General features: G+C 48.8%; 1 protein-coding gene across 2 annotated transcripts in view; it reads left to right on the top strand.

Moving 5' to 3' along the window:
- INTS10 (integrator complex subunit 10) overlaps positions 1–24,746 on the top strand; it is a 160,921-nt gene that overhangs the window by 101,347 nt on the left and 34,828 nt on the right. For both annotated transcript variants that reach the window (XM_063919980.1, XM_063919981.1), the window contains exons 9-10: positions 3,241–3,374; positions 21,751–21,904. In XM_063919980.1, the coding sequence (XP_063776050.1) occupies positions 3,241–3,374; positions 21,751–21,904 (288 nt within the window). The remainder of the gene's footprint in view (positions 1–3,240; positions 3,375–21,750; positions 21,905–24,746) is intronic.

Raw genomic sequence — 24,746 nt, 5'->3', positions numbered from 1 at the left:
CTTGCGTTTCCTGCAGGCTGTAGTGGATATGGGCCTACGTCTGGGCTCCCTTAAGGTCCATATTTCGACCCTCTCTATTTTCTTCCAGAAGAAGTTGGCTGTGTTGCCAGAAGTTCAGACCTTCTTGCAAGGGGCACTTCACATATAGTCTCCCTTTGTGCCACCAACGGCACCCTGGGATTTGAATGTGGTGTTGGATTGTCTGCAGTCCTCCTGGTTTAAACCATTGATGATGGTAGAAAATAAGTACCTTACATGGAAGAGGGTGATGTTACTGGCCCTGGCTTCTGCTAGGCGTGTCTCTGAATTGGGGTCCTTGTCGTGTAAAAGTCCATACTTGGTCTTTTATGAAGACAGAGCAGAGCTCAGGACTAGGCAGTAGTTCCTGCCGAAGGTTGTCTCTGTATTCCACTTGAACCAATCTATAGTGGTCCCGTCAAGTTCTGGCACTTCTGCTCCCCCGGACGCTTTGGATGCTGTGCGAGCCTTGAAGATCTGTATTAAGAGGACGGCTCGGATCAGAAAGGCGGATTCCCTGTTTGTGATCTGTGATGCGCAGAAGAAGGGTTGCCCTGCTTCTAAGCAGTCCATTGCTCGTTGGCTTAGACCACAGGTTCTCAAACTCTGTCCTCCGGACCCCACACGGTGCATGTTTTGCAGGTCTCCTCACAGAATCACAAGTGACATAATTAACTCCGCCTGTGGACCTTTTAAAATGTGTCAGTGATTAATTAATACACCTGTGCACCTGCTGGGTTACCTGCAAAACATGCAGTGTGTGGGGTCCTGAGGACCGAGTTTGAGAACCACTGACTTAGACTGACGATCCAACAGGCCTATGTGTCAGCAGCCTTATTTGTTCCACAGTCTCTGAAGGCCCACTCTACAAGATCGGTGGGGTCTTCCTGGGCGGCTGCCCGTGGGGTCTCGGCCTTGCAACTATGCCGAGCTGCTACCTGGTCGGGGAAGAACACCTTTGTGAAGAACTACAAGTTTGATACCCCGGCCAAAGAGGATACCCAGTTTGGGCAGGCGGTGCTGCAGACGTCTCTGCACGTTCCCATCCATGCTGGAAGCTTTGGGACGTCCACCATCGTAATAAGTGACCCCAGTATCCCTTACGGATGCTAGAGAAAATAGGATTTTAATTACCTACCCCGGTAAAGCCTTTTCTCGTAGTACATTAGGGATACTGGGCGCCCGCTTCAGTGTGTTGACTTTTCTGCAGGTATTTCTTATTTACAAGTTTACCTGTTCAGCTGTTGTTGTTTTGTTACCAGCCATTACTGGTCGGTTTGTGTTGTGGTGTGCTGGTGTGTGAATCTCACCACTCCTTGTTTGTTATGTTCCTTCTCTCAAGTATGTCCATTCTCCTTCAGGCTAAGTTTACCTAGACTGGCTGTGTGAGGGTGCATAGAGGGGAGGAGCCAGCACACCCATTTAAAGAAATTTAAAGTGCACCTGCTCCTTTGGACCCCATCTATACCCCATCCTACTAAGTGACCCCAGTATCCCTTATGGACTATGAGAAAAGAATTTACCGGTAGGTAATAAAAATCCTATTTTGTAAACCGCAAAGAAAAAAGGGGTAATAGGATCGGAGAAGTTCCAATACCATGACAATTTTAATTAAAATCTTATGCACCCTGATTTTTTTTCCCCTTACACTGTTACTGCCATAGACACAGGATGCCTGTTAGGTCCTGGGAGGCCATTGGTAAATTCCATGCATGTTAGCACTTGTTCCCATACTTGTCTGACTGCAATGATAGAGGTAGAATCCGGATGATAGATCAGCAATGTATTGGTCGAAACCATATGGTTGACATGTACGAAAGGTCGACCGGTTTAGAAGGTCAACATAACATGTTTTTGGGATTTTTCATATGTTTTCTCAACAGTTGCTTGAATTACTGTTCATGTGGACCTCTATTGGAAATAGGGATCTGTGGCAAGTGGAGCGATGTGTGGCGAGTGTCTACGTTTCTACTGCTGTTGGTCACAGAACATGAAATGTTCAAGACTTGACCCAAAAAACTTCCGTTGACCATTTGTGTGTCGTCCATTGTCATGTTGATCTTTTGACCATTTGTACCTATTGACCTTTACTACTATTTACTCTTTATACCTGTTGACCTTTCTTACCCGTTGACCTAATGCATGTTTACCATTTGGTGTTATAGATTGTCGACCATAACATTGTCAATTCATTAATCCAATGCCGATAAGATTGTGTGTTGTCCTGGGCATCCATACATCATAATTGTGCCCTAGTGACAGGCTGAAAACAGTACAGCGAAGGATAATCTGTATCTAGTAATACCCAGATCTCTGCCATAGTGCCCCTAGTGTTAGAGCATGTGTTCATAGTCACCATCACAAACTTGAATGTGTTACGTCAGTGGTACTGCTAGGTAAGACAAAGAAGTCCCTTTGTATGTAAAAATGGCAGAAATATTAGTAAGTTATATAAAGGGACCCAGCCTATGTAAAGTCATCTTTGTGTGCTGAGTTCCGCCCCCCCCCCCTCTGTTACTACACCCCCACTCTGACAACTGCGCTGCCATCCTTGCTCCATCCCGCCTTCCTGCTTACCCCCTTTCCCATCGGATCTTCCTCCAGCTAAATCTGTCCGTTTCCCACATCTGCATACTCATGTAGGAGACAAAATATCTAAATATGCATAGGTAGAAGAATAAAAAATAGGTATAAAATGGGCACAAGGTGAAGCTTCAAATAATAATGGCACCTTCCTGAAGTGCATTTTTGACACCGGCCTCTGGCTACAAGAGTTATCCACTTCTCTGTTAGTGAAATCCTTTTTAAAACGAATACACAGTTTGTCAAATAGAATTGTTTTGGGAACTAGCAATCCACTGGTAAACACTACCTGTACACATTCAGTTATGATTGTTGTTCCTGGTAAAAGGGAACATAAATGTGGGCATCTGCTGTCACAAGTTGACTGAGGACTTTTACATATCTCACAAAGAGGGGCTTGTAAATGGTTAGAAAGATATGTACAGCACATTGTCTATACACGCTTCTGACATGGTTCTGTGGTGCAGAGAGAATTAATTTTTCATATCTCAGCTTGTTTCCACTAAGGGACTTAATATGGGACAGCTTAGTCTTTATGCAATGTACTGCTAGCAAGGCAAAATTTTCCTTTATCGATTCTTCATCTGTTTAACATTATATAAACGCACCTTGTATATATGAATGTGTTATGTTTTGTAGGACCAAACACTCCAAGTCAAGTGCCCATTGTCCTGCTGGAGGACATTCCGAATGTCTTCAGTGAAGTTGAGGTTGCTACTGGAAAGCACATTCACAAAAGAAGAAAACTTGCGGAGAACAGAGAGAAAACAATGGTACATTAGCATCTAATGCTGCATTGACTTATAATATAAAAATGTACTTTGGAAGAAGTATGTGCTGAGGATTGTCCTATAATAATCTGGGAATAGCTAGAGTGTGAAGTACGTAGACAATACAAGGTAAAGAGCATTTAACCATCCATTCAGGATTTATTTTCTTTCATTTTGGGGGGGGGGGGGGGGGGTGATGGGTAAAGTCTTCCTATTAATCTAACAACATAACACCATCACTCATATCCAACAAACATAGGGCCTAATTCACTTAATTGGAGTTAGATTTGGGTGGGTTATTTTATTTCTGTGCAGGGTAAATACTGGCTGCTTTATTTCTCTTATGTCCTAGAGGATGCTGGGGACTCCATAAGGACCATGGGGTATAGACGGGCTCCGCAGGAGACATGGGCACTATAAAGAACTTTAGAGTGGGTGTGCACTGGCTCTTCCCTCTATGCCCCTCCTCCAGACCTCAGTTAGATCCTGTGCCCAGAGGAGACTGGGTGCATTACGGGGGAGCTCTCCTGAGTTTCTCTGTAAAAAGAATTTTGTTAGGTTTTTTATTTTCAGGGAGCACTGCTGGCAACAGGCTCCCTGCATCGTGGGACTGAGGGGAGAGAAGCAGACCTACTTAAGTGATAGGCTCTGCTTCTTAGGCTACTGGACACCATTAGCTCCAGAGGGTCGGAACGCAGGTCTCACCCTCGCCGTTCGTCCCGGAGCCGCGCCGCTGTCGTCCTCACAGAGCCGGAAGATAGAAGCCGGGTGAGTAGAAGAAGAAAGAAGACTTCAAAGGCAGCAGAAGACTTCAGTTCTTCAGTGAGGTAACGCTGCGCGCCATTGCTCCCACACACACACAACAGCGGGCACTGTAAGGGTGCAGGGCGCAGGGGGGTTGCCCTGGGCAGCATTTAATAGCCTCAAGGGACACTGGCAGATGTAAATATACTGCGGAGGCAGTATATTATTAACTCCCGCCAGTTTTTTGATTATTTGAGCGGGACTGAATCCCGCCGCTGAGGGGGCGGGGCTTGATCCTTTAGCACTAACCAGCGCCATTTTCTCCACAGCACATGCAGAGAAGCTGGCTCCCCGGACTCTCCCCTGCTGAACACAGTCACAGAGGGCAAAAAAGAGGGGGGGGGGGGGCACTCTTTATTGGCGCAGTGAGTGTATATTTATATATTTATACAAAAGCGCTTTTTGTCTGGGAATTTGGTTTCCATTGTCAGTTGGCGTTGGGTGTGTGCTGGCATACTCTCTCTCTGTCTCTCCAAAGGGCCTTATTGGGGAACTTTCTCCATATAGATATATCCCTGAGTGTGTGGGGGTGTCGGTACGCGTGTGTCGGCATGTCTGAAGCGGAAGGCTCATCTGAGGAGGTCGAGCAGATGATTGTGGTGTCTCCGTCGGCAACGCCGACACATGATTGGATGGATATGCTGAATGTTTTAAATGCAAATGTGGCTTTATTACATAAGAGATTGGACAAAGCAGAGTCCAGGGATAAAGCAGGGAGTCAATCCATGGCTTTGACTGTCACAGGGCCCTTCTGGGTCTCAGAAACGCCCACTGTCCCAAGTAGCAGACACTGATACTGACACGGATTCTGACTCTAGTGTCGACTACGATGATGCGAGGTTACACCCAAGGGTGGCCAAAAGTATTCATTATATGATTATTGCAATAAAAGATGTTTTACATATCACAGATGACCCCTCTGTCCCTGACACGAGGGTACACATGTTTAAGGAAAAGAAACCTGAGATATCTTTTCCCCCATCTCATGAGCTGAATGAGTTATTTGAAAAAGCTTGGGAAACTCCAGACAAGAAACTGCAGTTTCCCAAGAGAATTCTTATGGCGTATCCTTTCCCGGCAAAGGACAGGGTACGGTGGGAATCCTCGCCCAGGGTGGACAAGGCTTTAACGCGCTTGTCCAAAAAGGTGGCGCTGCCGTCTCCAGACACGGCAGCCCTCAGGGATCCTGCTGATCGCAGGCAGGAAACTACCTTGAAGTCAATTTATACACATACGGGTGCCTTGCTCAGACCGGCAATAGCGTCGGCTTGGGTTTGTAGCGCTGTGGCGGCTTGGACGGATACCTTGTCAGCTGACATTGATACACTGGATAGGGATACCATGTTATTGACCTTGGGTCACATTAAGGACGCAGTCCTATATATGAGAGATGCTCAGAGAGACGTTGGCCTGCTGGGTTCGAGAGCCAAAGCCATGGCGATTTCTGCTAGGCGAGCCCTGTGGACCCGCCAATGGACGGGTGATGCCGACTCAAAGAGGCATATGGAGGTTTTGCCTTACAAAGGTGAGGACTTATTTGGGGAGGGTCTCACGGACCTGGTTTCCACAGCTACGGCAGGTAAATCTACTTTTTTGCCTTGTGTTTCCTCACAGCAAAAGAAAACGCCACAATATCAGATGCATCCTTTCGGTCGCATAAGTCCAGAAGAGGTCGGGGCTCTTCCTTCCTCGCCAGAGGTAAGGGTAGAGGGAAAAAACTGCCGGCTATGGCTAGTTCCCAGGAGCAGAAGTCCTCCCCGGCTTCTACTAAATCCACCGCATGACGCTGGGGCTCCGCGGAGGGAGTCCGCTCCGGTGGGGGCACGTCTTCGACTCTTCAGCCAGGTCTGGGCTCAATCAGAGGTGGATCCCTGGGCAATGGAAATTGTATCCCAGGGTTACAATATGGAATTCGAAGACGTGCCTCCTCGCAGGTTTTTCAAATCGGCTTTACCAGCTTCTTCCCCAGAAAGGGTGATAGTTTTAGCGGCAATTCAAAAACTGTGTCAACAACAAGTGGTTGTCGAGGTTCCCCTAGTTCAACAGGGGAAGGGGTACTATTCAACCCTATTTGTGGTCCTGAAACCGGATGGCTCGGTCAGACCCATTCTAAATTTAAAATCCCTAAACCTGTACTTGAAAAAGTTCAAATTCAAGATGGAATCACTCAGGGCGGTTTTCTCCAGCCTGGAAGGGGGGGATTTTATGGTCTCACTAGACATAAAGGATGCATACCTTCATATCCCCATATATCCTCCTCATCAGGCGTACCTGAGGTTCGCTGTACAGGACTGTCATTACCAGTTTCAGACGTTGCCGTTTGGGCTTTCCACGGCCCCGAGGATTTTCACCAAGGTAATGGCGGAAATGATGTTGCTCCTGCGCAGGCAGGGAGTCACAATTATCCCGTACTTGGACGATCTGCTGATAAAAGCGAGATCGAGAGAACAGTTCCTACAAAGCGTGTCGCTCTCCCTAAGAGTGCTGCAACAACACGGCTGGATTGTCAATCTACCAAAGTCGCAGTTGGTTCCAACGACCCGGTTGACATTCTTGGGCATGATTCTGGACACGGAACAAAGGAGGGTTTTTCTCCCGATGGAAAAAGCCCAGGAACTCCAGAACATGGTCAGAGACCTGTTGAAACCGAAAAGTGTGTCTGTCCATCAATGCACTCGAGTACTGGGAAAAAATGGTGGCGTCCTACGAGGCCATTCCCTTCGGCAGGTTTCATGCGAGGACTTTTCAGTGGGACCTTCTGGACAAGTGGTCCGGGTCCCATCTGCACATTCATCAAAAAATCAGCCTATCCCCCAGGGCCAGGGTGTCTCTCCTGTGGTGGCTGCAGAGTGCTCACCTTCTAGAAGGTCGCAGGTTCGGCATTCAGGACTGGGTTCTGGTGACCACGGACGCGAGCCTCCGAGGATGGGGAGCAGTCACATAAGGAAGAAACTTCCAGGGACTATGGTCAAGCCAGGAGGCTTGTCTACACATCAACGTACTGGAATTGAGGGCCATATACAACGGCCTGCGTCAAGCGGAGACTCTTTTGCGCGACCTACCGTTTCTGATTCAGTCAGGCAACGTCACAGCCGTGGCTCATGTAAACCGCCAAGGCGGAACAAGGAGCAGAGTGGCGATGGCGGAAGCCACCAGGATTCTTCGCTGGGCGGAAAATCATGTAAACGCTTTGGAAGCAGTCTTCATTCCGGGAGTAGACAACTGGGAAGCAGACTTCCTCAGCAGACACGATCTCCATCCGGGGGAGCGGGGACTTCATCAAGAAGTTTTTGCAGAGATAACAAGTCATTGGGGACTTCCTCAAATAGACATGATGGCGTCACGCCTCAACAAGAAGCTTCGGAGGTATTGTGCCAGGTCAAGGGACCCTCAGGCAGTAGCAGTGGACGCCCTGGTGACACTGTGAGTGTTTCAGTCGGTCTATGTGTTCCCTCCTCTTCTGCTCATCTCAAAAATATTGAGAATCATAAGACGAAAAAGAGTGCAAACAATACTCATTGTTCCAGATTGGCCTCGCAGGGCCTGGTATTCAGATCTTCAGGAAATGCTCACAGAAGATCCGTGGCCTCTTCCTCTCAGAGAGGACCTGTTGCAACAGGGGCCCTGTCTGTTCCAAGACTTACCGCGGTTGCGTTTGACGGCATGGCGGTTGAACGCCGAATCCTAGCTGGTAAAGGCATTCCGGAAGAAGTCATCCCTATTCTGATAAGGGCTAGGAAGGAGGTGACGGCGAAGCATTATCACCGTTTCTGGAGAAAGTATGTATCTTGGTGTGAAGTCAAGAATGCTCCTGCGGAAGATTTCCATCTGGGCCGTTTTCTCCACTTTCTACAGACAGGAGTGGATATGGGCCTAAAATTAGGCTCCATTAAGGTACAGATTTCGTCCCTATCGATTTTCTTTCAGAAGGAATTGGCTTCTCTCCCAGAAGTCCAGACTTTTGTAAAGGGAGTGCTGCACATCCAGCCTCCTTTTTGTGCCTCCAGTGGCACCATGGGAACTTAACGTGGTATTACAGTTCCTGAAATCTCACTGGTTTGAGCCTCTTCAAACGGTGGAATTAAAATTTCTCACTTGGAAGGTGGTCATGTTGGCCTTGGCATCTGCAAGGCGGGTGTCTGAATTGGCGGCTTTGTCTCACAAAAGCCCCTATCTGATTTTCCATGTGGATAGAGCAGAATTACGGACTCGTCCTCAATTTTTGCCTAAGGTGGTTTCATATGAACCAACCTATTGTGGTGCCTGTGGCTACAGGGGACTTGGAGGATTCCAAGTCCCTTGATGTAGTCAGGGCCTTAAAAATGTATGTAACCAGGACGGCTCGGGTTAGGAAAACAGAGGCTCTGTTTGTCCTGTATGCAGCCAACAAGGTTGGCGCTCCTGCTTCTAAGCAGACTATTGCTCGCTGGATCTGTAACACGATTCAGCAGGCTCCATTCTACGGCTGGATTGCCGTTACCAAATTCGGTTAAGGCCCATTCCACTAGGAAGGTGGGCTCTTCTTGGGCGGCTGCCCGAGGCATCTCTGCGTTACAGCTTTGCCGAGCGGCGACTTGGTCGGGGTCAAACACTTTTGCAAAGTTCTACAAGTTTGATGCCCTGGCTGATGAGGACCTACTGTTTGCTCAATCGGTGCTGCAGAGTCATCCACACTCTCCCGCCCGGTCTGGAGCTTTGGTATAATCCCCATGGTCCTTACGGAGTCCCAAGCATCCTCTAGGACGTAAGAGAAAATAAGATTTTAAACCTACCGGTAAATCTTTTTCTCCTAGTCCGTAGAGGATGCTGGGCGCCCGTCCCAGTGCGGACTACATTCTGCATGACTTGTATATAGTTATTGCTTACATAAGGGTTATGTTACAGTTTGGATCAGTCTCAGGCTGATGCTGTTTTGTTTCATGCTGTTAACTGGTTCGTATATTCCATGTTATACGGTGTGGATGGTGTGGGCTGGTATGAATCTTGCCCTTAGGTTAACAAAATCCTTTCCTCGTACTGTCCGTCTCCTCTGGGCACCGTTTCTCTAACTGAGGTCTGGAGGAGGGGCATAGAGGGAGGAGCCAGTGCACACCCATTCTAAAGTTCTTTTTAGTGCCCATGTCTCATGCGGAGCCAGTCTATACCCCATGGTCCTTACGGAGTCCCCAGCATCCTCTACGGACGAGGAAAAAAAGATTTACTGGTAGGTTTAAAATCTTATTTCTCTGACGTCCTAGTGGATGCTGGGACTCCGTCAGGACCATGGGGATTAGCGGCTCCGCAGGAGACAGGGCACAAAAATAAAAGCTTTAGGACTAGGTGGTGTGCACTGGCTCCTCCCCCCATGACCCTCCTCCAAGCCCCAGTTAGGTTTTTGTGCCCGTCCGAGCAGGGTGCAATCTAGGTGGCTCTCCTAAAGAGCTGCTTAGAAAAAGTTATTAGGTTTTTTATTTTCAGTGAGTCCTGCTGGCAACAGGCTCACTGCAACGAGGGACTTAGGGGAGAAGAAGTGAACTCACCTGCGTGCAGGATGGATTGGCTTCTTAGGCTACTGGACACCATTAGCTCCAGAGGGATCGAACACAGGCCCAGCCATGGAGTCCGGTCCCGGAGCCGCGCCGCCGACCCCCTTGCAGATGCCGAAAAGTGAAGAGGTCCAGAAACCGGCGGCAGAAGACTTTTCAGTCTTCATGAGGTAGCGCACAGCACTGCAGCTGTGCGCCATTGTTGTCAGCACACTTCACACCAGCGGTCACTGAGGGTGCAGGGCGCTGGGGGGGGGGGCGCCCTGGGCAGCAATGATAATACCTTGTTCTGGCTAAAAATACATCACATATAGCCCCTGGGGCTATATGGATGTATTTAACCCCTGCCAGGTCTCACAAACACCGGGAGAAGAGCCCGCCGAAATAGGGGGCGGGGCCTATCTCCTCAGCACACAGCGCCATTTTCCTGCACAGCTCCGCTGCGAGGAAGGCTCCCAGGACTCTCCCCTGCACTGCACTACAGAAACAGGGTAAAAAAACAGAGAGGGGGGGCACTTTTTTGGCGATATTGTTATATTAAGCTGCTATAAAGGAAACAACACTTCTGTAGGGTTGTTCCTATATATTTATAGCGCTTGGGTGTGTGCTGGCAAACTCTCCCTCTGTCTCCCCAAAGGGCTAGTGGGGTCCTGTCTTCGATAAGAGCATTCCCTGTGTGTCGGTACGTGTGTGTCGACATGTATGAGGACGATGTTGGTGTGGAGGCGGAGCAATTGCCGGTAATGGTGATGTCACCCCCTAGGGAGTCGACACCGGAATGGATGGCTTTGTTTATGGAATTACGTGATAATGTCAGCACGTTACAAAAATCAGTTGACGACATGAGACGGCCGGCAAACCAGTTAGTACCTGTCCAGGCGTCTCAGACACCGTCAGGGGCTGTAAAACGCCCTTTACCTCAGTCGGTCGACACAGACCCAGACACGGACACCGAATCTAGTGTCGACGGTGAAGAAACAAACGTATTTTCCAGTAGGGCCACACGTTATATGATCACGGCAATGAAGGAGGCTTTGCATATCTCTGATACTGCAAGTACCACAAAAAGGGGTATTATGTGGGGTCTGAAAAAACTACCTGTAGTCTTTCCTGAATCAGAGGAATTGAATGAAGTGTGTGATGAAGCGTGGGTTAACCCCGATAGAAAACTGCTAATTTCAAAGAAGTTATTGGCATTATATCCTTTCCCGCCAGAGGTTAGGGCGCGCTGGGAAACACCCCCTAGGGTGGATAAGGCACTCACACGCTTATCAAAACAAGTGGCGTTACCGTCTCCTGAAACGGCCGCCCTCAAGGATCCAGCTGATAGGAGGCTGGAAACTACCCTGAAAAGTATATACACTCATACTGGTGTTATACTGCGACCAGCCATCGACTCTGCATGGATGTGCAGTGCTGGGGTGGTTTGGTCGGATTCCCTGACTGAAAATATTGATACCCTGGATAGGGACAGTATTTTATTGACTATAGAGCAATTAAAGGATGCTTTTCTTTATATGCGAGATGCTCAGAGGGATATTTGCACTCTGGCATCGAGAGTAAGTGCGATGTCCATATCTGCCAGAAGAAGTTTATGGACGCGACAGTGGTCAGGTGATGCGGATTCCAAACGGCATATGGAAGTATTGCCGTATAAAGGGGAGGAATTATTTGGGGTCGGTCTATCGGATTTGGTGGCCACGGCAACAGCCGGGAAATCCACCTTTTTACCTCAGGTCCCCTCCCAACAGAAAAAGACACCGTCTTTTCAGCCGCAGTCCTTTCGTTCCTATAAGAACAAGCGGGCAAAAGGACAGTCATATCTGCCCCGAGGCAAAGGAAAGGGTAAGAGAGTGCACCAATGACGTTGGGGCTTTACAAGCGGACTCAGGGGCGGTGGGGGGTCGACTCAAGAATTTCAGCGCACAGTGGGCTCACTCACAGGTGGACCCCTGGATCCTGCAGGTAGTATCTCAGGGTTACAGGTTGGAATTCGAGAAGTCTCCCCCTCGCCGGTTCCTAAAGTCTGCTCTGCCAACGTCTCCCTCAGACAGGGCGACGGTATTGGAAGCCATTCACAAGCTGTATTCTCAGCAGGTGATAGTCAAGGTACCCCTCCTACAACAGGGAAAGGGGTATTATTCCACACTATTTGTGGTACCGAAGCCGGACGGCTCGGTAAGACCTATTCTAAATCTGAAATCTTTGAACCTGTACATACAAAAATTCAAGTTCAAGATGGAGTCACTCAGAGCAGTGATAGCGAATCTGGAAGAAGGGGACTTTATGGTGTCCCTGGACATCAAGGATGCTTACCTGCATGTCCCAATTTGCCCTTCACATCAAGGGTACCTCAGGTTCGTGGTGCAAAACTGTCATTATCAGTTTCAGACGCTGCCGTTTGGATTGTCCACGGCACCTCGGGTCTTTACCAAGGTAATGGCCGAAATGATGTTTCTTCTGCGAAGAAAAGGCGTATTAATTATCCCTTACTTGGACGATCTCCTGATAAGGGCAAGGTCCAGAGAACAGCTGGGGGACGTAGTAGCACTAACCCAAGTAGTGCTGCAACAGCACGGGTGGATTCTGAATTTTCCAAAATCTCAATTGACCCCGACGACACGTCTGCTGTTCCTGGGAATGATTCTGGACACGGTTCAGAAAAAGGTGTTTCTTCCGGAGGAGAAAGCCAGGGAGTTATCCGAACTTGTCAGGAACCTCCTAAAACCAGGAAAAGTGTCTGTGCATCAATGCACAAGAGTCCTGGGAAAATGGTGGCTTCTTACGAAGCGATTCCATTCGGCAGATTCCACGCACAAACTTTTCAGTGGGATCTGCTGGACAAATGGTCCGGATCGCATCTGCAGATGCATCAGCGGATAACTTTGTCTCCACGGACAAGGGTGTCTCTTCTGTGGTGGTTGCAGAGTGCTCATCTGTTAGAGGGCCGCAGATTCGGCATACAGGACTGGGTCCTGGTGACCACGGATGCCAGTCTGAGAGGCTGGGGAGCGGTCACACAGGGAAGAAACTTCCAGAGAGTGTGGTCAAGCCTGGAGATGTCTCTTCACATAAATATACTGGAGCTAAGAGCGATTTACAATGCTCTAAGCCTGGCAAAACCCCTGTTTCAGGGTCAGCCGGTGTTGATCCAGTCGGACAACATCACGGCAGTCGCCCACGTAAACAGACAGGGCGGCACAAGAAGCAGGAGGGCAATGGCAGAAGCTGCAAGGATTCTTCGCTGGGCGGAAGATCATGTGATAGCACTGTCAGCAGTGTTCATTCCGGGAGTGGACAACTGGGAAGCGGACTTCCTCAGCAGACACGATCTACACCCGGGAGAGTGGGGACTTCATCCAGAAGTCTTCCACATGATTGTGAACCGTTGGGAAAAACCAAAGGTGGATATGATGGCGTCCCGCCTCAACAAAAAACTGGACAGGTATTGCGCCAGGTCAAGAGACCCTCAGGCAATAGCTGTGGACGCTCTGGTAACACCGTGGGTGTTCCAGTCAGTGTATGTGTTTCCTCCTCTGCCTCTCATACCAAAAGTACTGAGAATTATACGGCAAAGGGGAGTAAGAACGATACTCGTGGCTCCGGATTGGCCAAGAAGAACTTGGTACCCGGAACTTCAGGAGATGCTCACGGAAGATCCGTGGCCTCTACCTCTAAGACGGGACCTGCTTCAGCAGGGACCGTGTCTATTCCAAGACTTACCGCGGCTGCGTTTGACGGCATGGCGGTTGAACGCCGAATTCTAAGGGAAAAAGGCATTCCGGAAGAGGTCATCCCTACCCTGGTAAAAGCCAGGAAGGAGGTGACTGCACAACATTATCACCGCATTTGGAGAAAATATGTTGCGTGGTGTGAGGCCAGGAAGGCCCCGACGGAGGAATTTCAACTGGGTCGATTCCTACATTTCCTGCAAACAGGATTGTCTATGGGCCTCAAATTAGGGTCCATTAAGGTTCAAATTTCGGCCCTGTCGATTTTCTTCCAGAAAGAATTGGCTTCAGTTCCTGAAGTCCAGACTTTTGTAAAAGGAGTACTACATATACAGCCCCCGGTTGTGCCCCCAGTGGCTCCGTGGGATCTTAATGTAGTTTTGGATTTTCTCAAATCCCATTGGTTTGAGCCACTCAAATCGGTGGATTTGAAATATCTTACATGGAAAGTAACCATGCTACTGGCCCTGGCTTCAGCCAGGAGAGTGTCAGAATTGGCGGCTTTATCGTATAAAAGCCCATATCTGATTTTCCATTCGGACAGGGCAGAACTGCGGACGCGTCCTCAGTTTCTGCCTAAGGTGGTTTCAGCGTTTCACCTGAACCAGCCTATTGTGGTGCCTGCGGCTACTAGCGATTTGGAGGATTCCAAGTTGCTGGACGTTGTCAGGGCATTGAAAATATATATTTCAAGGACGGCTGGAGTCAGAAAATCTGACTCGCTGTTTATACTGTATGCACCCAACAAGCTGGGTGCTCCTGCTTCTAAGCAGACGATTGCTCGTTGGATTTGTAGCACAATTCAACTTGCACATTCTGTGGCAGGCCTGCCACAGCCTAAATCTATCAAGGCCCATTCCACAAGGAAGGTGGGCTCATCTTGGGCGGCTGCCCGAGGGGTCTCGGCATTACAACTCTGCCGAGCAGCTACGTGGTCGGGGGAGAACACGTTTGTAAAATTCTACAAATTTGATACCCTGGCTAAAGAGGACCTGGAGTTCTCTCATTCGGTGCTGCAGAGTCATCCGCACTCTCCCGCCCGTTTGGGAGCTTTGGTATAATCCCCATGGTCCTGACGGAGTCCCAGCATCCACTAGGACGTCAGAGAAAATAAGATTTTACTTACCGATAAATCTATTTCTCGTAGTCCGTAGTGGATGCTGGGCGCCCATCCCAAGTGCGGATTGTCTGCAATACTTGTACATAGTTATTGTTACAAAAAAAATCGGGTTGTTATTGTTGTGAGCCGTCTGTTCAGAGGCTCCTACGTTTGTCATACTGTTAACTGGGTTCAGATCACAAGTTGTACGGTGTGATTGGTGTGGCTGGTATGAGTCTTACCCGGGATTCAAAATCCTTCCTTATTGTGTACGCTCGTCCGGGCACAGTATCCTAACTGAGGCTTGGAGGAGGGTCATGGGGGGAGGAGCCAGTGCACACCACCTAGTCCTAAAGCTTTTATTTTTGTGCCCTGTCTCCTGCGGAGCCGCTAATCCCCATGGTCCTGACGGAGTCCCAGCATCCACTACGGACTACGAGAAATAGATTTATCGGTAAGTAAAATCTTATTTTTTTACACTACAATTTAGATTTCAGTTTGAACACACCCCACCCAAATCTAACTCTGTCTGCACATGTTATATCTGCTCCCGCTGCAGTGCACATGGGGCCTAATTCAGACCTGATCGGTAGGGTGCGTTTTTTGCATCCCTGCGATCAGGTAGTCGCAGCCTACAGGGGGAGGGGGAAATCACTGTGCAGGGGTGCGATCGCATGTGTAGGAGAGCTGCACAAACAGGAGTGTGCCACCCACAAACGGCCTCCTGTCAGTCACCTTGCGATCGCCCGTGTGATTGCTTTTCTTGCACCATCCCGTCACTGCCTGGCGATCCCGTTCGCTGCCGACCGACGCGCCTGCGCATTGCGGTGCATCCGCATGCGCAGTTCAGACCTGATCGCAGGCTGTACAATAACGCAGCCTACCAATCAGGTCTGAATTAGGCCCATGGTTTTGCCCAACTGCTAACAAATTTGCTGCTACGATCAGGTCTGAATTAGGCCCTTAGTGAGAAAACTGGTGTAATATTAAGGTTCAGTGGTGCATGGGCATTTGTCAGGGTAGTTGTGTTCTGTACCAACAGCTAACAGTTGAGTTTTGTACACATTTAGAAGATGTATCAAGCCTTGGAGAGCAAAAGTATAGAGGATGCCCAAAGCAACCAATTGGCTTGTAACTGTCATTACTGTAGTACAGCTTAAGCTGATTGGTGCTTTGGGCAACTTCTCCATTTTCTGTCTACAAGACTTGATACATCTTCCCCTCAGAGCTGTGAAGGATCATGTTTTTCCTACATAATTAATGAAAAACTGTAAAACTGAGGCAAAGTGAGTTCTGTATGACAAACTAAAAATGTTCAGTGTTTGCTGCTTAATGCATACATACTGTAAATGTTGTGAATAGGTTTTTGTATTCCAAGCTAGATTAGAAAGTAGAGTTCTGATTTGATACCTGTGAAGCTATTAGAGCAGCTACCTGTGTATCCAGGAGCTAGATTTGGACCCTATGTGTAAATACTTTAACATGAGCTTGCATGTCTTTCACTTTATTTTTTGGCAGCTGTCTATAATGTACATTTCTCATACGTCCTAGAGGATGCTTCCAGAACCATGGGGTATAGATGGGATCCGCAGGAGACATGGGCACACTATAAGACTTTGAATGTGTGAACTGGCTCCTCCCTCTATGCCCCTCCTCCAGACTCCAGTTAGATTCTGTGCCCAGCGAGACTGGATGCACACTGAGGAGCTCTCCTGAGTTTCTCAGAAAAATACTTTATTTAGGTTTTTTATTTTCAGGGAGATCTGCTGGCTACAGGCTCCCTACTTCGTGGGAGTGAGGGGAGAGAAGCAGACCTACTTCTTAAGAGTTCAAGGGCTCTGCTTCTTAGGCTACTGGACACCATTAGCTCCAGAGGGTTCGATCACTACGGTACGCCTAGCTGCTTGTTCCCGGAGCCGCGCCGTCACCCCCCTCACAAAGCCAGAAGATAGAAGCCGGGTGAGTATGAGAAGATCAGAAGACTTCAGTGATGGCAGAAGACGTCTTGAGGTACCGCGCAGCGGCCGCGCTGCGCACCATGCTCCCACACTGATCACTGCACTGCAGGGCGCAGGGGGGCAGCATGGGGGGCCGCAAATACCATTGGCATGCAATTTAACAGTGCCCAGGCACTTGTTAAGGGACCCCCGCCAGTATAAAGAATTTTGAGCGGGACTGAAGTGCGCCATGTCGGGGGAGGGGCTTAGCCGCATAGCTCTCACCAGCGCCATTACTCTCTTCACAGAAGGCTGCAGAGATGCTGGCCCTGATTCTCCACACTGCTGTACAAGTAACAGGGTGCAAAACGGGGGGGGCGCTTGTAATTGGTGAATTATATTGTTGATAAAAGCGCTAGCAGGTCTGGGCAGTATTGTTACTGACTTCAGAACCGGGATAGGCGCTGGGTGTGAGCTGGCTGAACTCTCTCTGTGTCTTTCTAACAGGCTCTGCTGTGGGTCTGTCTCCTATAGCCCAGTGTGTTTGTGGCTGTCGGTACGTGTGTGTGTGTCGACATGTCTGAGGCTGAATGCTCTTCCCAGGAGGAGGCTGGCGTGGGGACTGACAGTTCTGTGAGTGACAGTGTCTGCACCGCCAACGGATGATTGGGTCAATATGCTGAGTGTTTTAAATACAAATGTGACTAAGTTGGCTAAGAGGTTTGATAAATCTGAGTCTAAGAACCAGACATGGAGGAAATCCATGGAGGATGCTTTGTCACAGGTCCAGACCCCTTCGGGGTCACAGAAGCGTTCATTTGCCCAGATAGTAGATACAGATACCGACACGGACTCTGATTCCAGTGTTGACTATAGTGATGCCAGATTACATCCAAAACTGGCTAAGAGTATTCAGTACATGATTGTGGCGATAAAAGACGTATTACATTACTGAGGACCCTGCTGTTCCTGATACTAGGGTCTGTATGTTTAAAGGAAAGAAACCTGAAGTAACGTTTCCTCCCTCTCATTAACTGAACGCACTTTTTGAAAAAGCTTGGGAAAATCCTGACAAAAAGATACATGTTCCCAAAAGAATTCCAATGGCATATCTGTTCCCCTCTGGGGACAGGGAAAGCTGGGAGTCAATCCCCACGGTAGACAAAGCTTTATCGCGTCTATCCAAAAGGGTGGCGCTTCCGTCCCCTGACACGGCTGCCCTAAAGGATCCTGCGGATCGTAAGCAGGAAAATACCCTGAAATCCATTTATGTCACTACAGGGTTGCTACTCAGGCCTGCCGTTGCTGCGGCATAGGTGAGTGGCGCTATTGAAAAGTGGGCAGATAACTTGTCCTCTGAGGTAGATACCCTGGACAGGGATAGTGTGCTTTTGACTTTGGGTCACATCAAGGACGCTGCAACATATTTAAAAGAAGCTGTAAGGGATATTGGCCTTTTGGGATCAAGGGCCAATGCCATGGTAGTCTCAGCTAGGAGAGCATTGTGGATTCATCAATGGAATGTTGATGCTGACTCTAAGAAGGCGATGGAGGCTCTACCGTTTAACGGTAAGGTCTTGTTTGGTGACGGCCTCACTGACCTGGTGTCTACGGCTACCGCGGGTATGTCTTCATTTTTACCTTATGTCCCTTCACAGCAGAAGAAATCGCCTCACTATCAGATGCAGTCCTTTCGGCCCAATAAATTCAAAAAAGGACGTGGGTCCTCCTTCCTTGCTGCGAGGGGGAGAGGACGGGGAAAAAGGTCACAGGCTGTGGCAAGTTCCCAGGAGCAGAAGTCCTCTCCGGCTTCTACCAAATCCACCGCATGACGCTGGGGCTCCTCTGCGGGAGTCCGCTGCGGTGGGGGCACATCTCAAACTCTTCAGTCAGGTCTGGGTGCACTCGGACCTGGATCCTTGGATAGTAGACATAGTAACCCAAGGGTACAAGTTACAGTTTCAAGACGTGCCCCCTCACCGATTTTTCAAATCGGCCTTGCCAGCTTCTCTTCCAGAAAGGGAGATAGTAAGCGCTGCGATACTAAAGTTGTGTCAAAATCAAGTGATTGTCACGGTACCCCCGTCTCAACAGGTTTTTATTCAAGCCTGTTTGTGGTCCCGAAGCCAGATGGCTCAGTCAGACCGATTCTAAACCTAAAATCCCTCAATTTCTTTCTGAAGAAATTCAAGTTCAAGATGGAGTCTTTACGAGCAGTGATCTCCAGTCTGGAGGAGGGGGAATTTATGGTGTCGGTCGACATAAAAGATGCCTACTTACATGTCCCCATATATCCTCCACATCATGCTTACCTGAGGTTTTCTGTGCAGGATTGGCATTACCAATTTCAGACGTTGCCGTTTGGTCTGTCCACGGCTCTTAGGATTTTCACCAAAGTAATGGCGGAAATGATGGTTCTCCTGCGCAAGCAGGGAATAACAACAATTATCCCGTACTTGGACGATCTCCTCATATAGGCGAGGTCCAAGGAGCAATTGTTGAAGAATGTTGCTCTTTCACTGACTATTCTGCAACAACACGGTTGGCTCCTAAATTTGCCAAAATCACAGTTGGATCCAACGACACGGCTGTCGTTTTTGGGTATGATTCTGGATACAGAATTGCTGAGAGTTTTTCTTCCAGTGGAAAAAGCTCTGGAAATACAGAACATGGTAAAACAGATTTTACAACCAGCAAAGGTGTCAGTTCTTCACTGCACTCGGTTGCTGGGGAAGATGGTGGCGGCCTACGAGGCCATTCCGTATGGCAGGTTCCATGCCAGGGTGTTTCAGTGGAACCTGCTGGACCAGTGGTCCGGGTCTCACCTGGACATGCACCGGAGAATAATTCTATCTCCCAGGACCAGAATTTCCCTTCTGTGGTGGCTGCACAGTTCTCACCTTCTGGAGGGACGCAGGTTCGGGATTCAGGGCTGGATCCTGGTGACCACGGATGCAAGCCTCCGAGGCTGGGGAGCAGTCACACAGGGAAGAATCTTTCAGGGAAAGTGGTCAAGCCAGGAAGCTTGTCTACACATAAACATTCTGGAATTAAGAGCCATCCACAACGGCATACTGCAAGCAGAACATCTTCTTCGAGGTCTGCCGATCTTGATTCAGTCAGACAATGTGACAGCAGTGGCGTACATAAACCGCCAAGGCGGAACAAAGAGCAGAGCGGCTATGGCAGTGGCCACAAAGGTTCTCCGTTGGGCGGAAAGGCATACAAGCGCTCTGTCAGCGATCTTCATTCCAGGAGTGGACAACTGGGAAGCAGACTTCCTCAGCAGACACGATCTCCATCCAGGAGAGTGGGGTCTTCATCAAGAGGTCTTTGCAGAAGTGACAAGTCGTTGGGGAGTTCCTCAAGTGGACATGATGGCGTCCCGCCTCAACAAGAAACTTCAGAGATATTGTTCCAGGTCAAGGGACCCTCAGGCAATAGCGGTGGACGCCCTGGTGACACCGTGGGTGTTTCAGTCGGTCTGTGTTCCCTCCACTTCCACTCATTCCAAAGGTGATAAAAATCATACGAAGAACAAAGGTTCAGGCGATCCTCATTGTTCCAGATTGGCCAAAAAGGGCCTGGTATCCAGATCTTCAGGAGTTACTCATAGAAGATCCCTGGCCTCTTCCTCTTCGGGAGGACCTGTTACAACAGGGGCTGTGCGTGTATCAGGACTTACCGCGGCTGCGTTTGACGGCGTGGCGGTTGAGCGCCAAATCCTAGCCCGAAAGGGTATTCCCAGTGAAGTCATCCCTACACTTATTCAAGCTAGAAAAGAAGTAACGGCAAAGCATTACCACCGTATTTGGAGGAAATATGTTTCTTGGTGTGAATCCAAGAAGGCTCCTACTGAAGAATTTCACCTGGGGCGTTTGCTCCATTTCCTACAAGCAGGTGTGGATGGAGGTTAAAGTTAGGCTCTATTAAAGTACAGATTTCGGCCTTGTCGATCTTTTTTCAAAAAGAATTGGCCTCCCTTCCAGAAGTTCAGACCTTCTTAAAAGGCGTGCTGCACATCCAACCTCCCTTTGTGCCCCCAGTGGCACCATGGGACCTTAATGTGGTGTTGCAATTCTTGCAATCACATTGGTTTGAACCTTTGCGCAAGGTTGAGTTAAAATTCCTTACTTGGAAAGGGGTCATGTTGTTGGCATTGGCGTCTGCAAGGCGAGTGTCTGAGTTGGCGGCTTTGTCTCACAAAAGCCCCTATTTGATTTTTCATGCTGATAGAGCGGAGTTGAGAACTCATCAGCAATTTCTGCCAAAAGTGGTTTCATCACTTCATGTTAACGAGCCTATTGTGGTGCCAGTGGCTACTGACGTCTTGGCGGAGTCAAAGTCTCTCGACGTGGTCAGAGCTTTGAAGATCTATGTCACCAGAACGGCGCAGATTAGGAAAACAGAGGCTCTGTTTGTCCTGTGGGCTCCCAACAAGATTGGGGCTCCTGCTTCTAAGCAGACTATTGCGCGCTGGATTTGTAATACGATTGAGCAGGCTCATTCTACGGCAGGATTGCCGTTACCGAAATCGGTGAAAGCCCATTCTACCAGAAAGGTGGGCTCATCCTGGGCAGCTGCCCGGGGAGTCTTGGCGTTACAACTTTGCCGAGCTGCTACTTGGTCGGGTTCAAACACCTTTGCGAAGTTTTACAAGTTTGATGCCCTGGCTGAGGAGGACCTCTTGTTTGGTCAGTCGGTGCTGCAGAGTCAGCCGCACTCTCCCGCCCGTTCTAGAGCTTTGGTATAAACCCCATGGTTCTTGAAGCATCCCCAGCATCCTCTAGGACGTATGAGAAAATAGGATTTTAATACCTACCGGTAAATCCTTTTCTCTTAGTCCATAGAGGATGCTGGGCGCCCGTCCCAGTGCGGGATGTATCTGCAGTTTGGTTATAGTTACGCTCATGTTGCGTTGAGCTCAGTCAATCTGTGACTGTTGTTGGTCATGCCGTTGCATGCGTTGTTGTTGAATGCCATGTTGTACGGCGTGTTAGTGGTGTGAGCTGGTATGTATCTCACCATAGTTTAAATTAATTAAATATATCCTTTTCCTCGAAATGTCCGTCTCCCTGGGCACAGTTCCTATAACGAGTCTGGAGGAGGGGCATAGAGGGAGGAGCCAGTTCACACCCATTCAAAGTCTTTTAGTGTGCCCATGTCTCCTGCGGATCCCGTCTATACCGCATGGTTCTGGAAGCATCCCCAGCATCCTCTACGGACTAAGAGAAAAGGATTTACCGGTAGGTATTAAAATCCTGTTTTCTTTACATTCCCCAGAGTTCTGATGACGAAGACTTGTCTGGAAGAGGTCGAAATCGTCACGTGGTAGTTAATAAAAATGATCTTGCAAACCCTAGTGAAGTCCTTGAGAGCTTTAAGATGGCGAGAGAGTGTTGGGATCTTCTACACTCTTCAGATGCTCTTGACAAAGGTCCATACATAGATCATTACCACTATTAAGTGTTCATTTTTGTAGATTAGTGCTTGTATGGCTTTTTAGTTTTAATCCTAAGGTGATGTATTGTTGATGAATAGACACATCTAGTTACTTTGTTTTGTATATGATATTTAGGCTACTTTTCATCTCAACACAGTTCAGTTTAGTATCCAAACTCTACAGTATTTTGTGGTGAAACATTACTTTAATTATTCATGAAATAATTTTAGACTTTTCGTATTACATTTCATAGTGTGTAAATCATAGGTGGCCAAAAAGGTAGATTGTGATCTACCCGTAGCTCGCGGAGCATCTGCCGGTAGATTGCAACAGACTTAACAGAAAATAACTGCAAGGAGCCTGCCGCCGCTGCTTCGCAGTTCCCAGGGATGCAGTGCGCGGGTGACGTAATGATGTCACCCGCGATGTTAGGAGCCTTGGCGCTAGTTGGATCCAGTATGATCCAGCTGGCGGTGGCGACGACAGGAGAAGCAGCCAGCGGGAGGCCATGCAGCACAAAAGCGGGAGCCGTAACTGTGGGGAGACGGAGGACTGTAGCTAGGCAGCGTGACAACTTGTCAGGTAAGTTATGCAAAGGGAAGGGATGATCTGCAAGGGGGGGGGGGGAGGGTCTGCAGAGAGTGTGGTATCTTCACAAAGGGATTTATGTACACAAGGGGGGATCTGCAAAGGGTGGAGGATCTGCACATAGTGGATTATTGTACAGGGGGCTATTATCCAGGGGACTGGAAGGGAGGTATCTGCAAAGTAGGGGATTTGCACGGAGGAGGGTATTATACAGTGGGCTATTATGCAGGGGAGTGGAAGGGGGTGGTCTGCACAAGGGGGGGATCTACAAAGGGGGGAATTTGCACAGAGGGGGTTATTTGATGTTGTCATTATTAATGCTATTTTTAAATGTGCGCTTTATTATTGGTGCTGCTATTTGATGCCATCATTATTAATGCTATTTCTCTAACGTCCTAAGTGGATGCTGGGGACTCCGTAAGGACCATGGGGAATAGCGGCTCCGCAGGAGACTGGGCACATCTAAAGAAAGCTTTAGGACTATCTGGTGTGCACTGGCTCCTCCCCCTATGACCCTCCTCCAAGCCTCAGTTAGATCTCTGTGCCCGAACGAGAAGGGTGCACACTAGGGGCTCTCCTGAGCTTCTTAGTGAAAGTTTTAGTTTAGGTTTTTTATTTTCAGTGAGACCTGCTGGCAACAGGCTCACTGCATCGAGGGACTAAGGGGAGAAGAAGCGAACTCACCTGCGTGCAGAGTGGATTGGGCTTCTTAGGCTACTGGACATTAGCTCCAGAGGGACGATCACAGGCCCAGCTTGGATGGGTCCCAGAGCCGCGCCGCCGGCCCCCTTACAGAGCCAGAAGGCAGAAGAGGTCCGGAAAATCGGCGGCAGAAGACGTCCTCTCTTCAACAAGGTAGCGCACAGCACTGCAGCTGTGCGCCATTGCTCTCAGCACACTTCACACTCCGGTCACTGAGGGTGCAGGGCGCTGGGGGGGGGGGGGGGCGCCCTGAGACGCAATAAAAACACCTTGGATGGCAAAAAATGCATCACATATAGCTCCTGGGCTATATGGATGCATTTAACCCCTGCCAGAATCCATAAAAAAGCAGGAGAAAAGTCCGCGAAAAGGGGGCGGAGCCTATCTCCTCAGCACACTGGCGCCATTTTCCCTCACAGCTCCGTTGGAGGGAAGCTCCCTGGCTCTCCCCTGCAGTCACTACACTACAGAAAGGGTTAAAAAAGAGAGGGGGGCACTAATTAGGCGCAGTATTAACTATACAGCAGCTATAAGGGGAAAAACACTTATATAAGGTTATCCCTGTATATATATATATATAGCGCTCTGGTGTGTGCTGGCAAACTCTCCCTCTGTCTCCCCAAAGGGCTAGTGGGGTCCTGTCCTCTATCAGAGCATTCCCTGTGTGTGTGCTGTATGTCGGTACTTTTGTGTCGACATGTATGAGGAGAAAAATGATGTGGAGACGGAGCAGATTGCCTGTAATAGTGATGTCACCCCCTAGGGGGTCGACACCTGAGTGGATGAACTGTTGGAAATTACGTGACAGTGTCAGCTCTGTATAAAAGACAGTGGTTGACATGAGACAGCCGGCTACTCAGCTTGTGCCTGTCCAGACGTCTCATAGGCCGTCAGGGGCTCTAAAGCGCCCGTTACCTCAGATGGCAGATATAGACGCCGACACAGATACTGACTCCAGTGTCGACGGTGAAGAGACAAATGTGACTTCCAGTAGGGCCACACGTTACATGATTGAGGCAATGAAAAATGTTTTACACATTTCTGATAATACGAGTACCACCAAAAAGGGGTATTATGTTCGGTGAGGAAAAACTACCTGTAGTTTTCCTGAATCTGAGAAATTAAATGAGGTGTGTGATGATGCGTGGGTTTCCCCCGATAACAACTGATAATTTCTATAATGTTATTGGCATTATATCCTTTCCCGCCAGAGGTTAGGGTGCGTTGTGAAACATCCCCTAGGGTGGATAAAGCGCTCACACGCTTGTAAGGGCTCTACCCTCTCCTGAGATGGCCGCCCTTAAGGATCCTGCTGATAGAAAGCAGGAGGGTATCCTAAAATGTATTTACACACATACTTGTGTTATACTGCGACCAGCAATCGCCTCAGCCTGGATGTGCAGTGCTGGGTTGGTGTGGTCGGATTCCCTGACTGAAAATATTGATACCCTAGATAGGGACAGTATATTTTTGCCTATAGAGCATTTAAAAGATGCATTTCTATACATGCGTGATGCACAGCGGAATATTTGCCGACTGGCATCAA

Source organism: Pseudophryne corroboree, chromosome 1, assembly GCF_028390025.1.
Source record: "Pseudophryne corroboree isolate aPseCor3 chromosome 1, aPseCor3.hap2, whole genome shotgun sequence".
Classification (NCBI taxonomy): Eukaryota; Metazoa; Chordata; class Amphibia; order Anura; family Myobatrachidae; genus Pseudophryne; species Pseudophryne corroboree.
The sequence above is the reverse complement of the archived record's forward strand: the minus strand, read 5'-3'. Positions and strand labels throughout refer to the sequence as shown.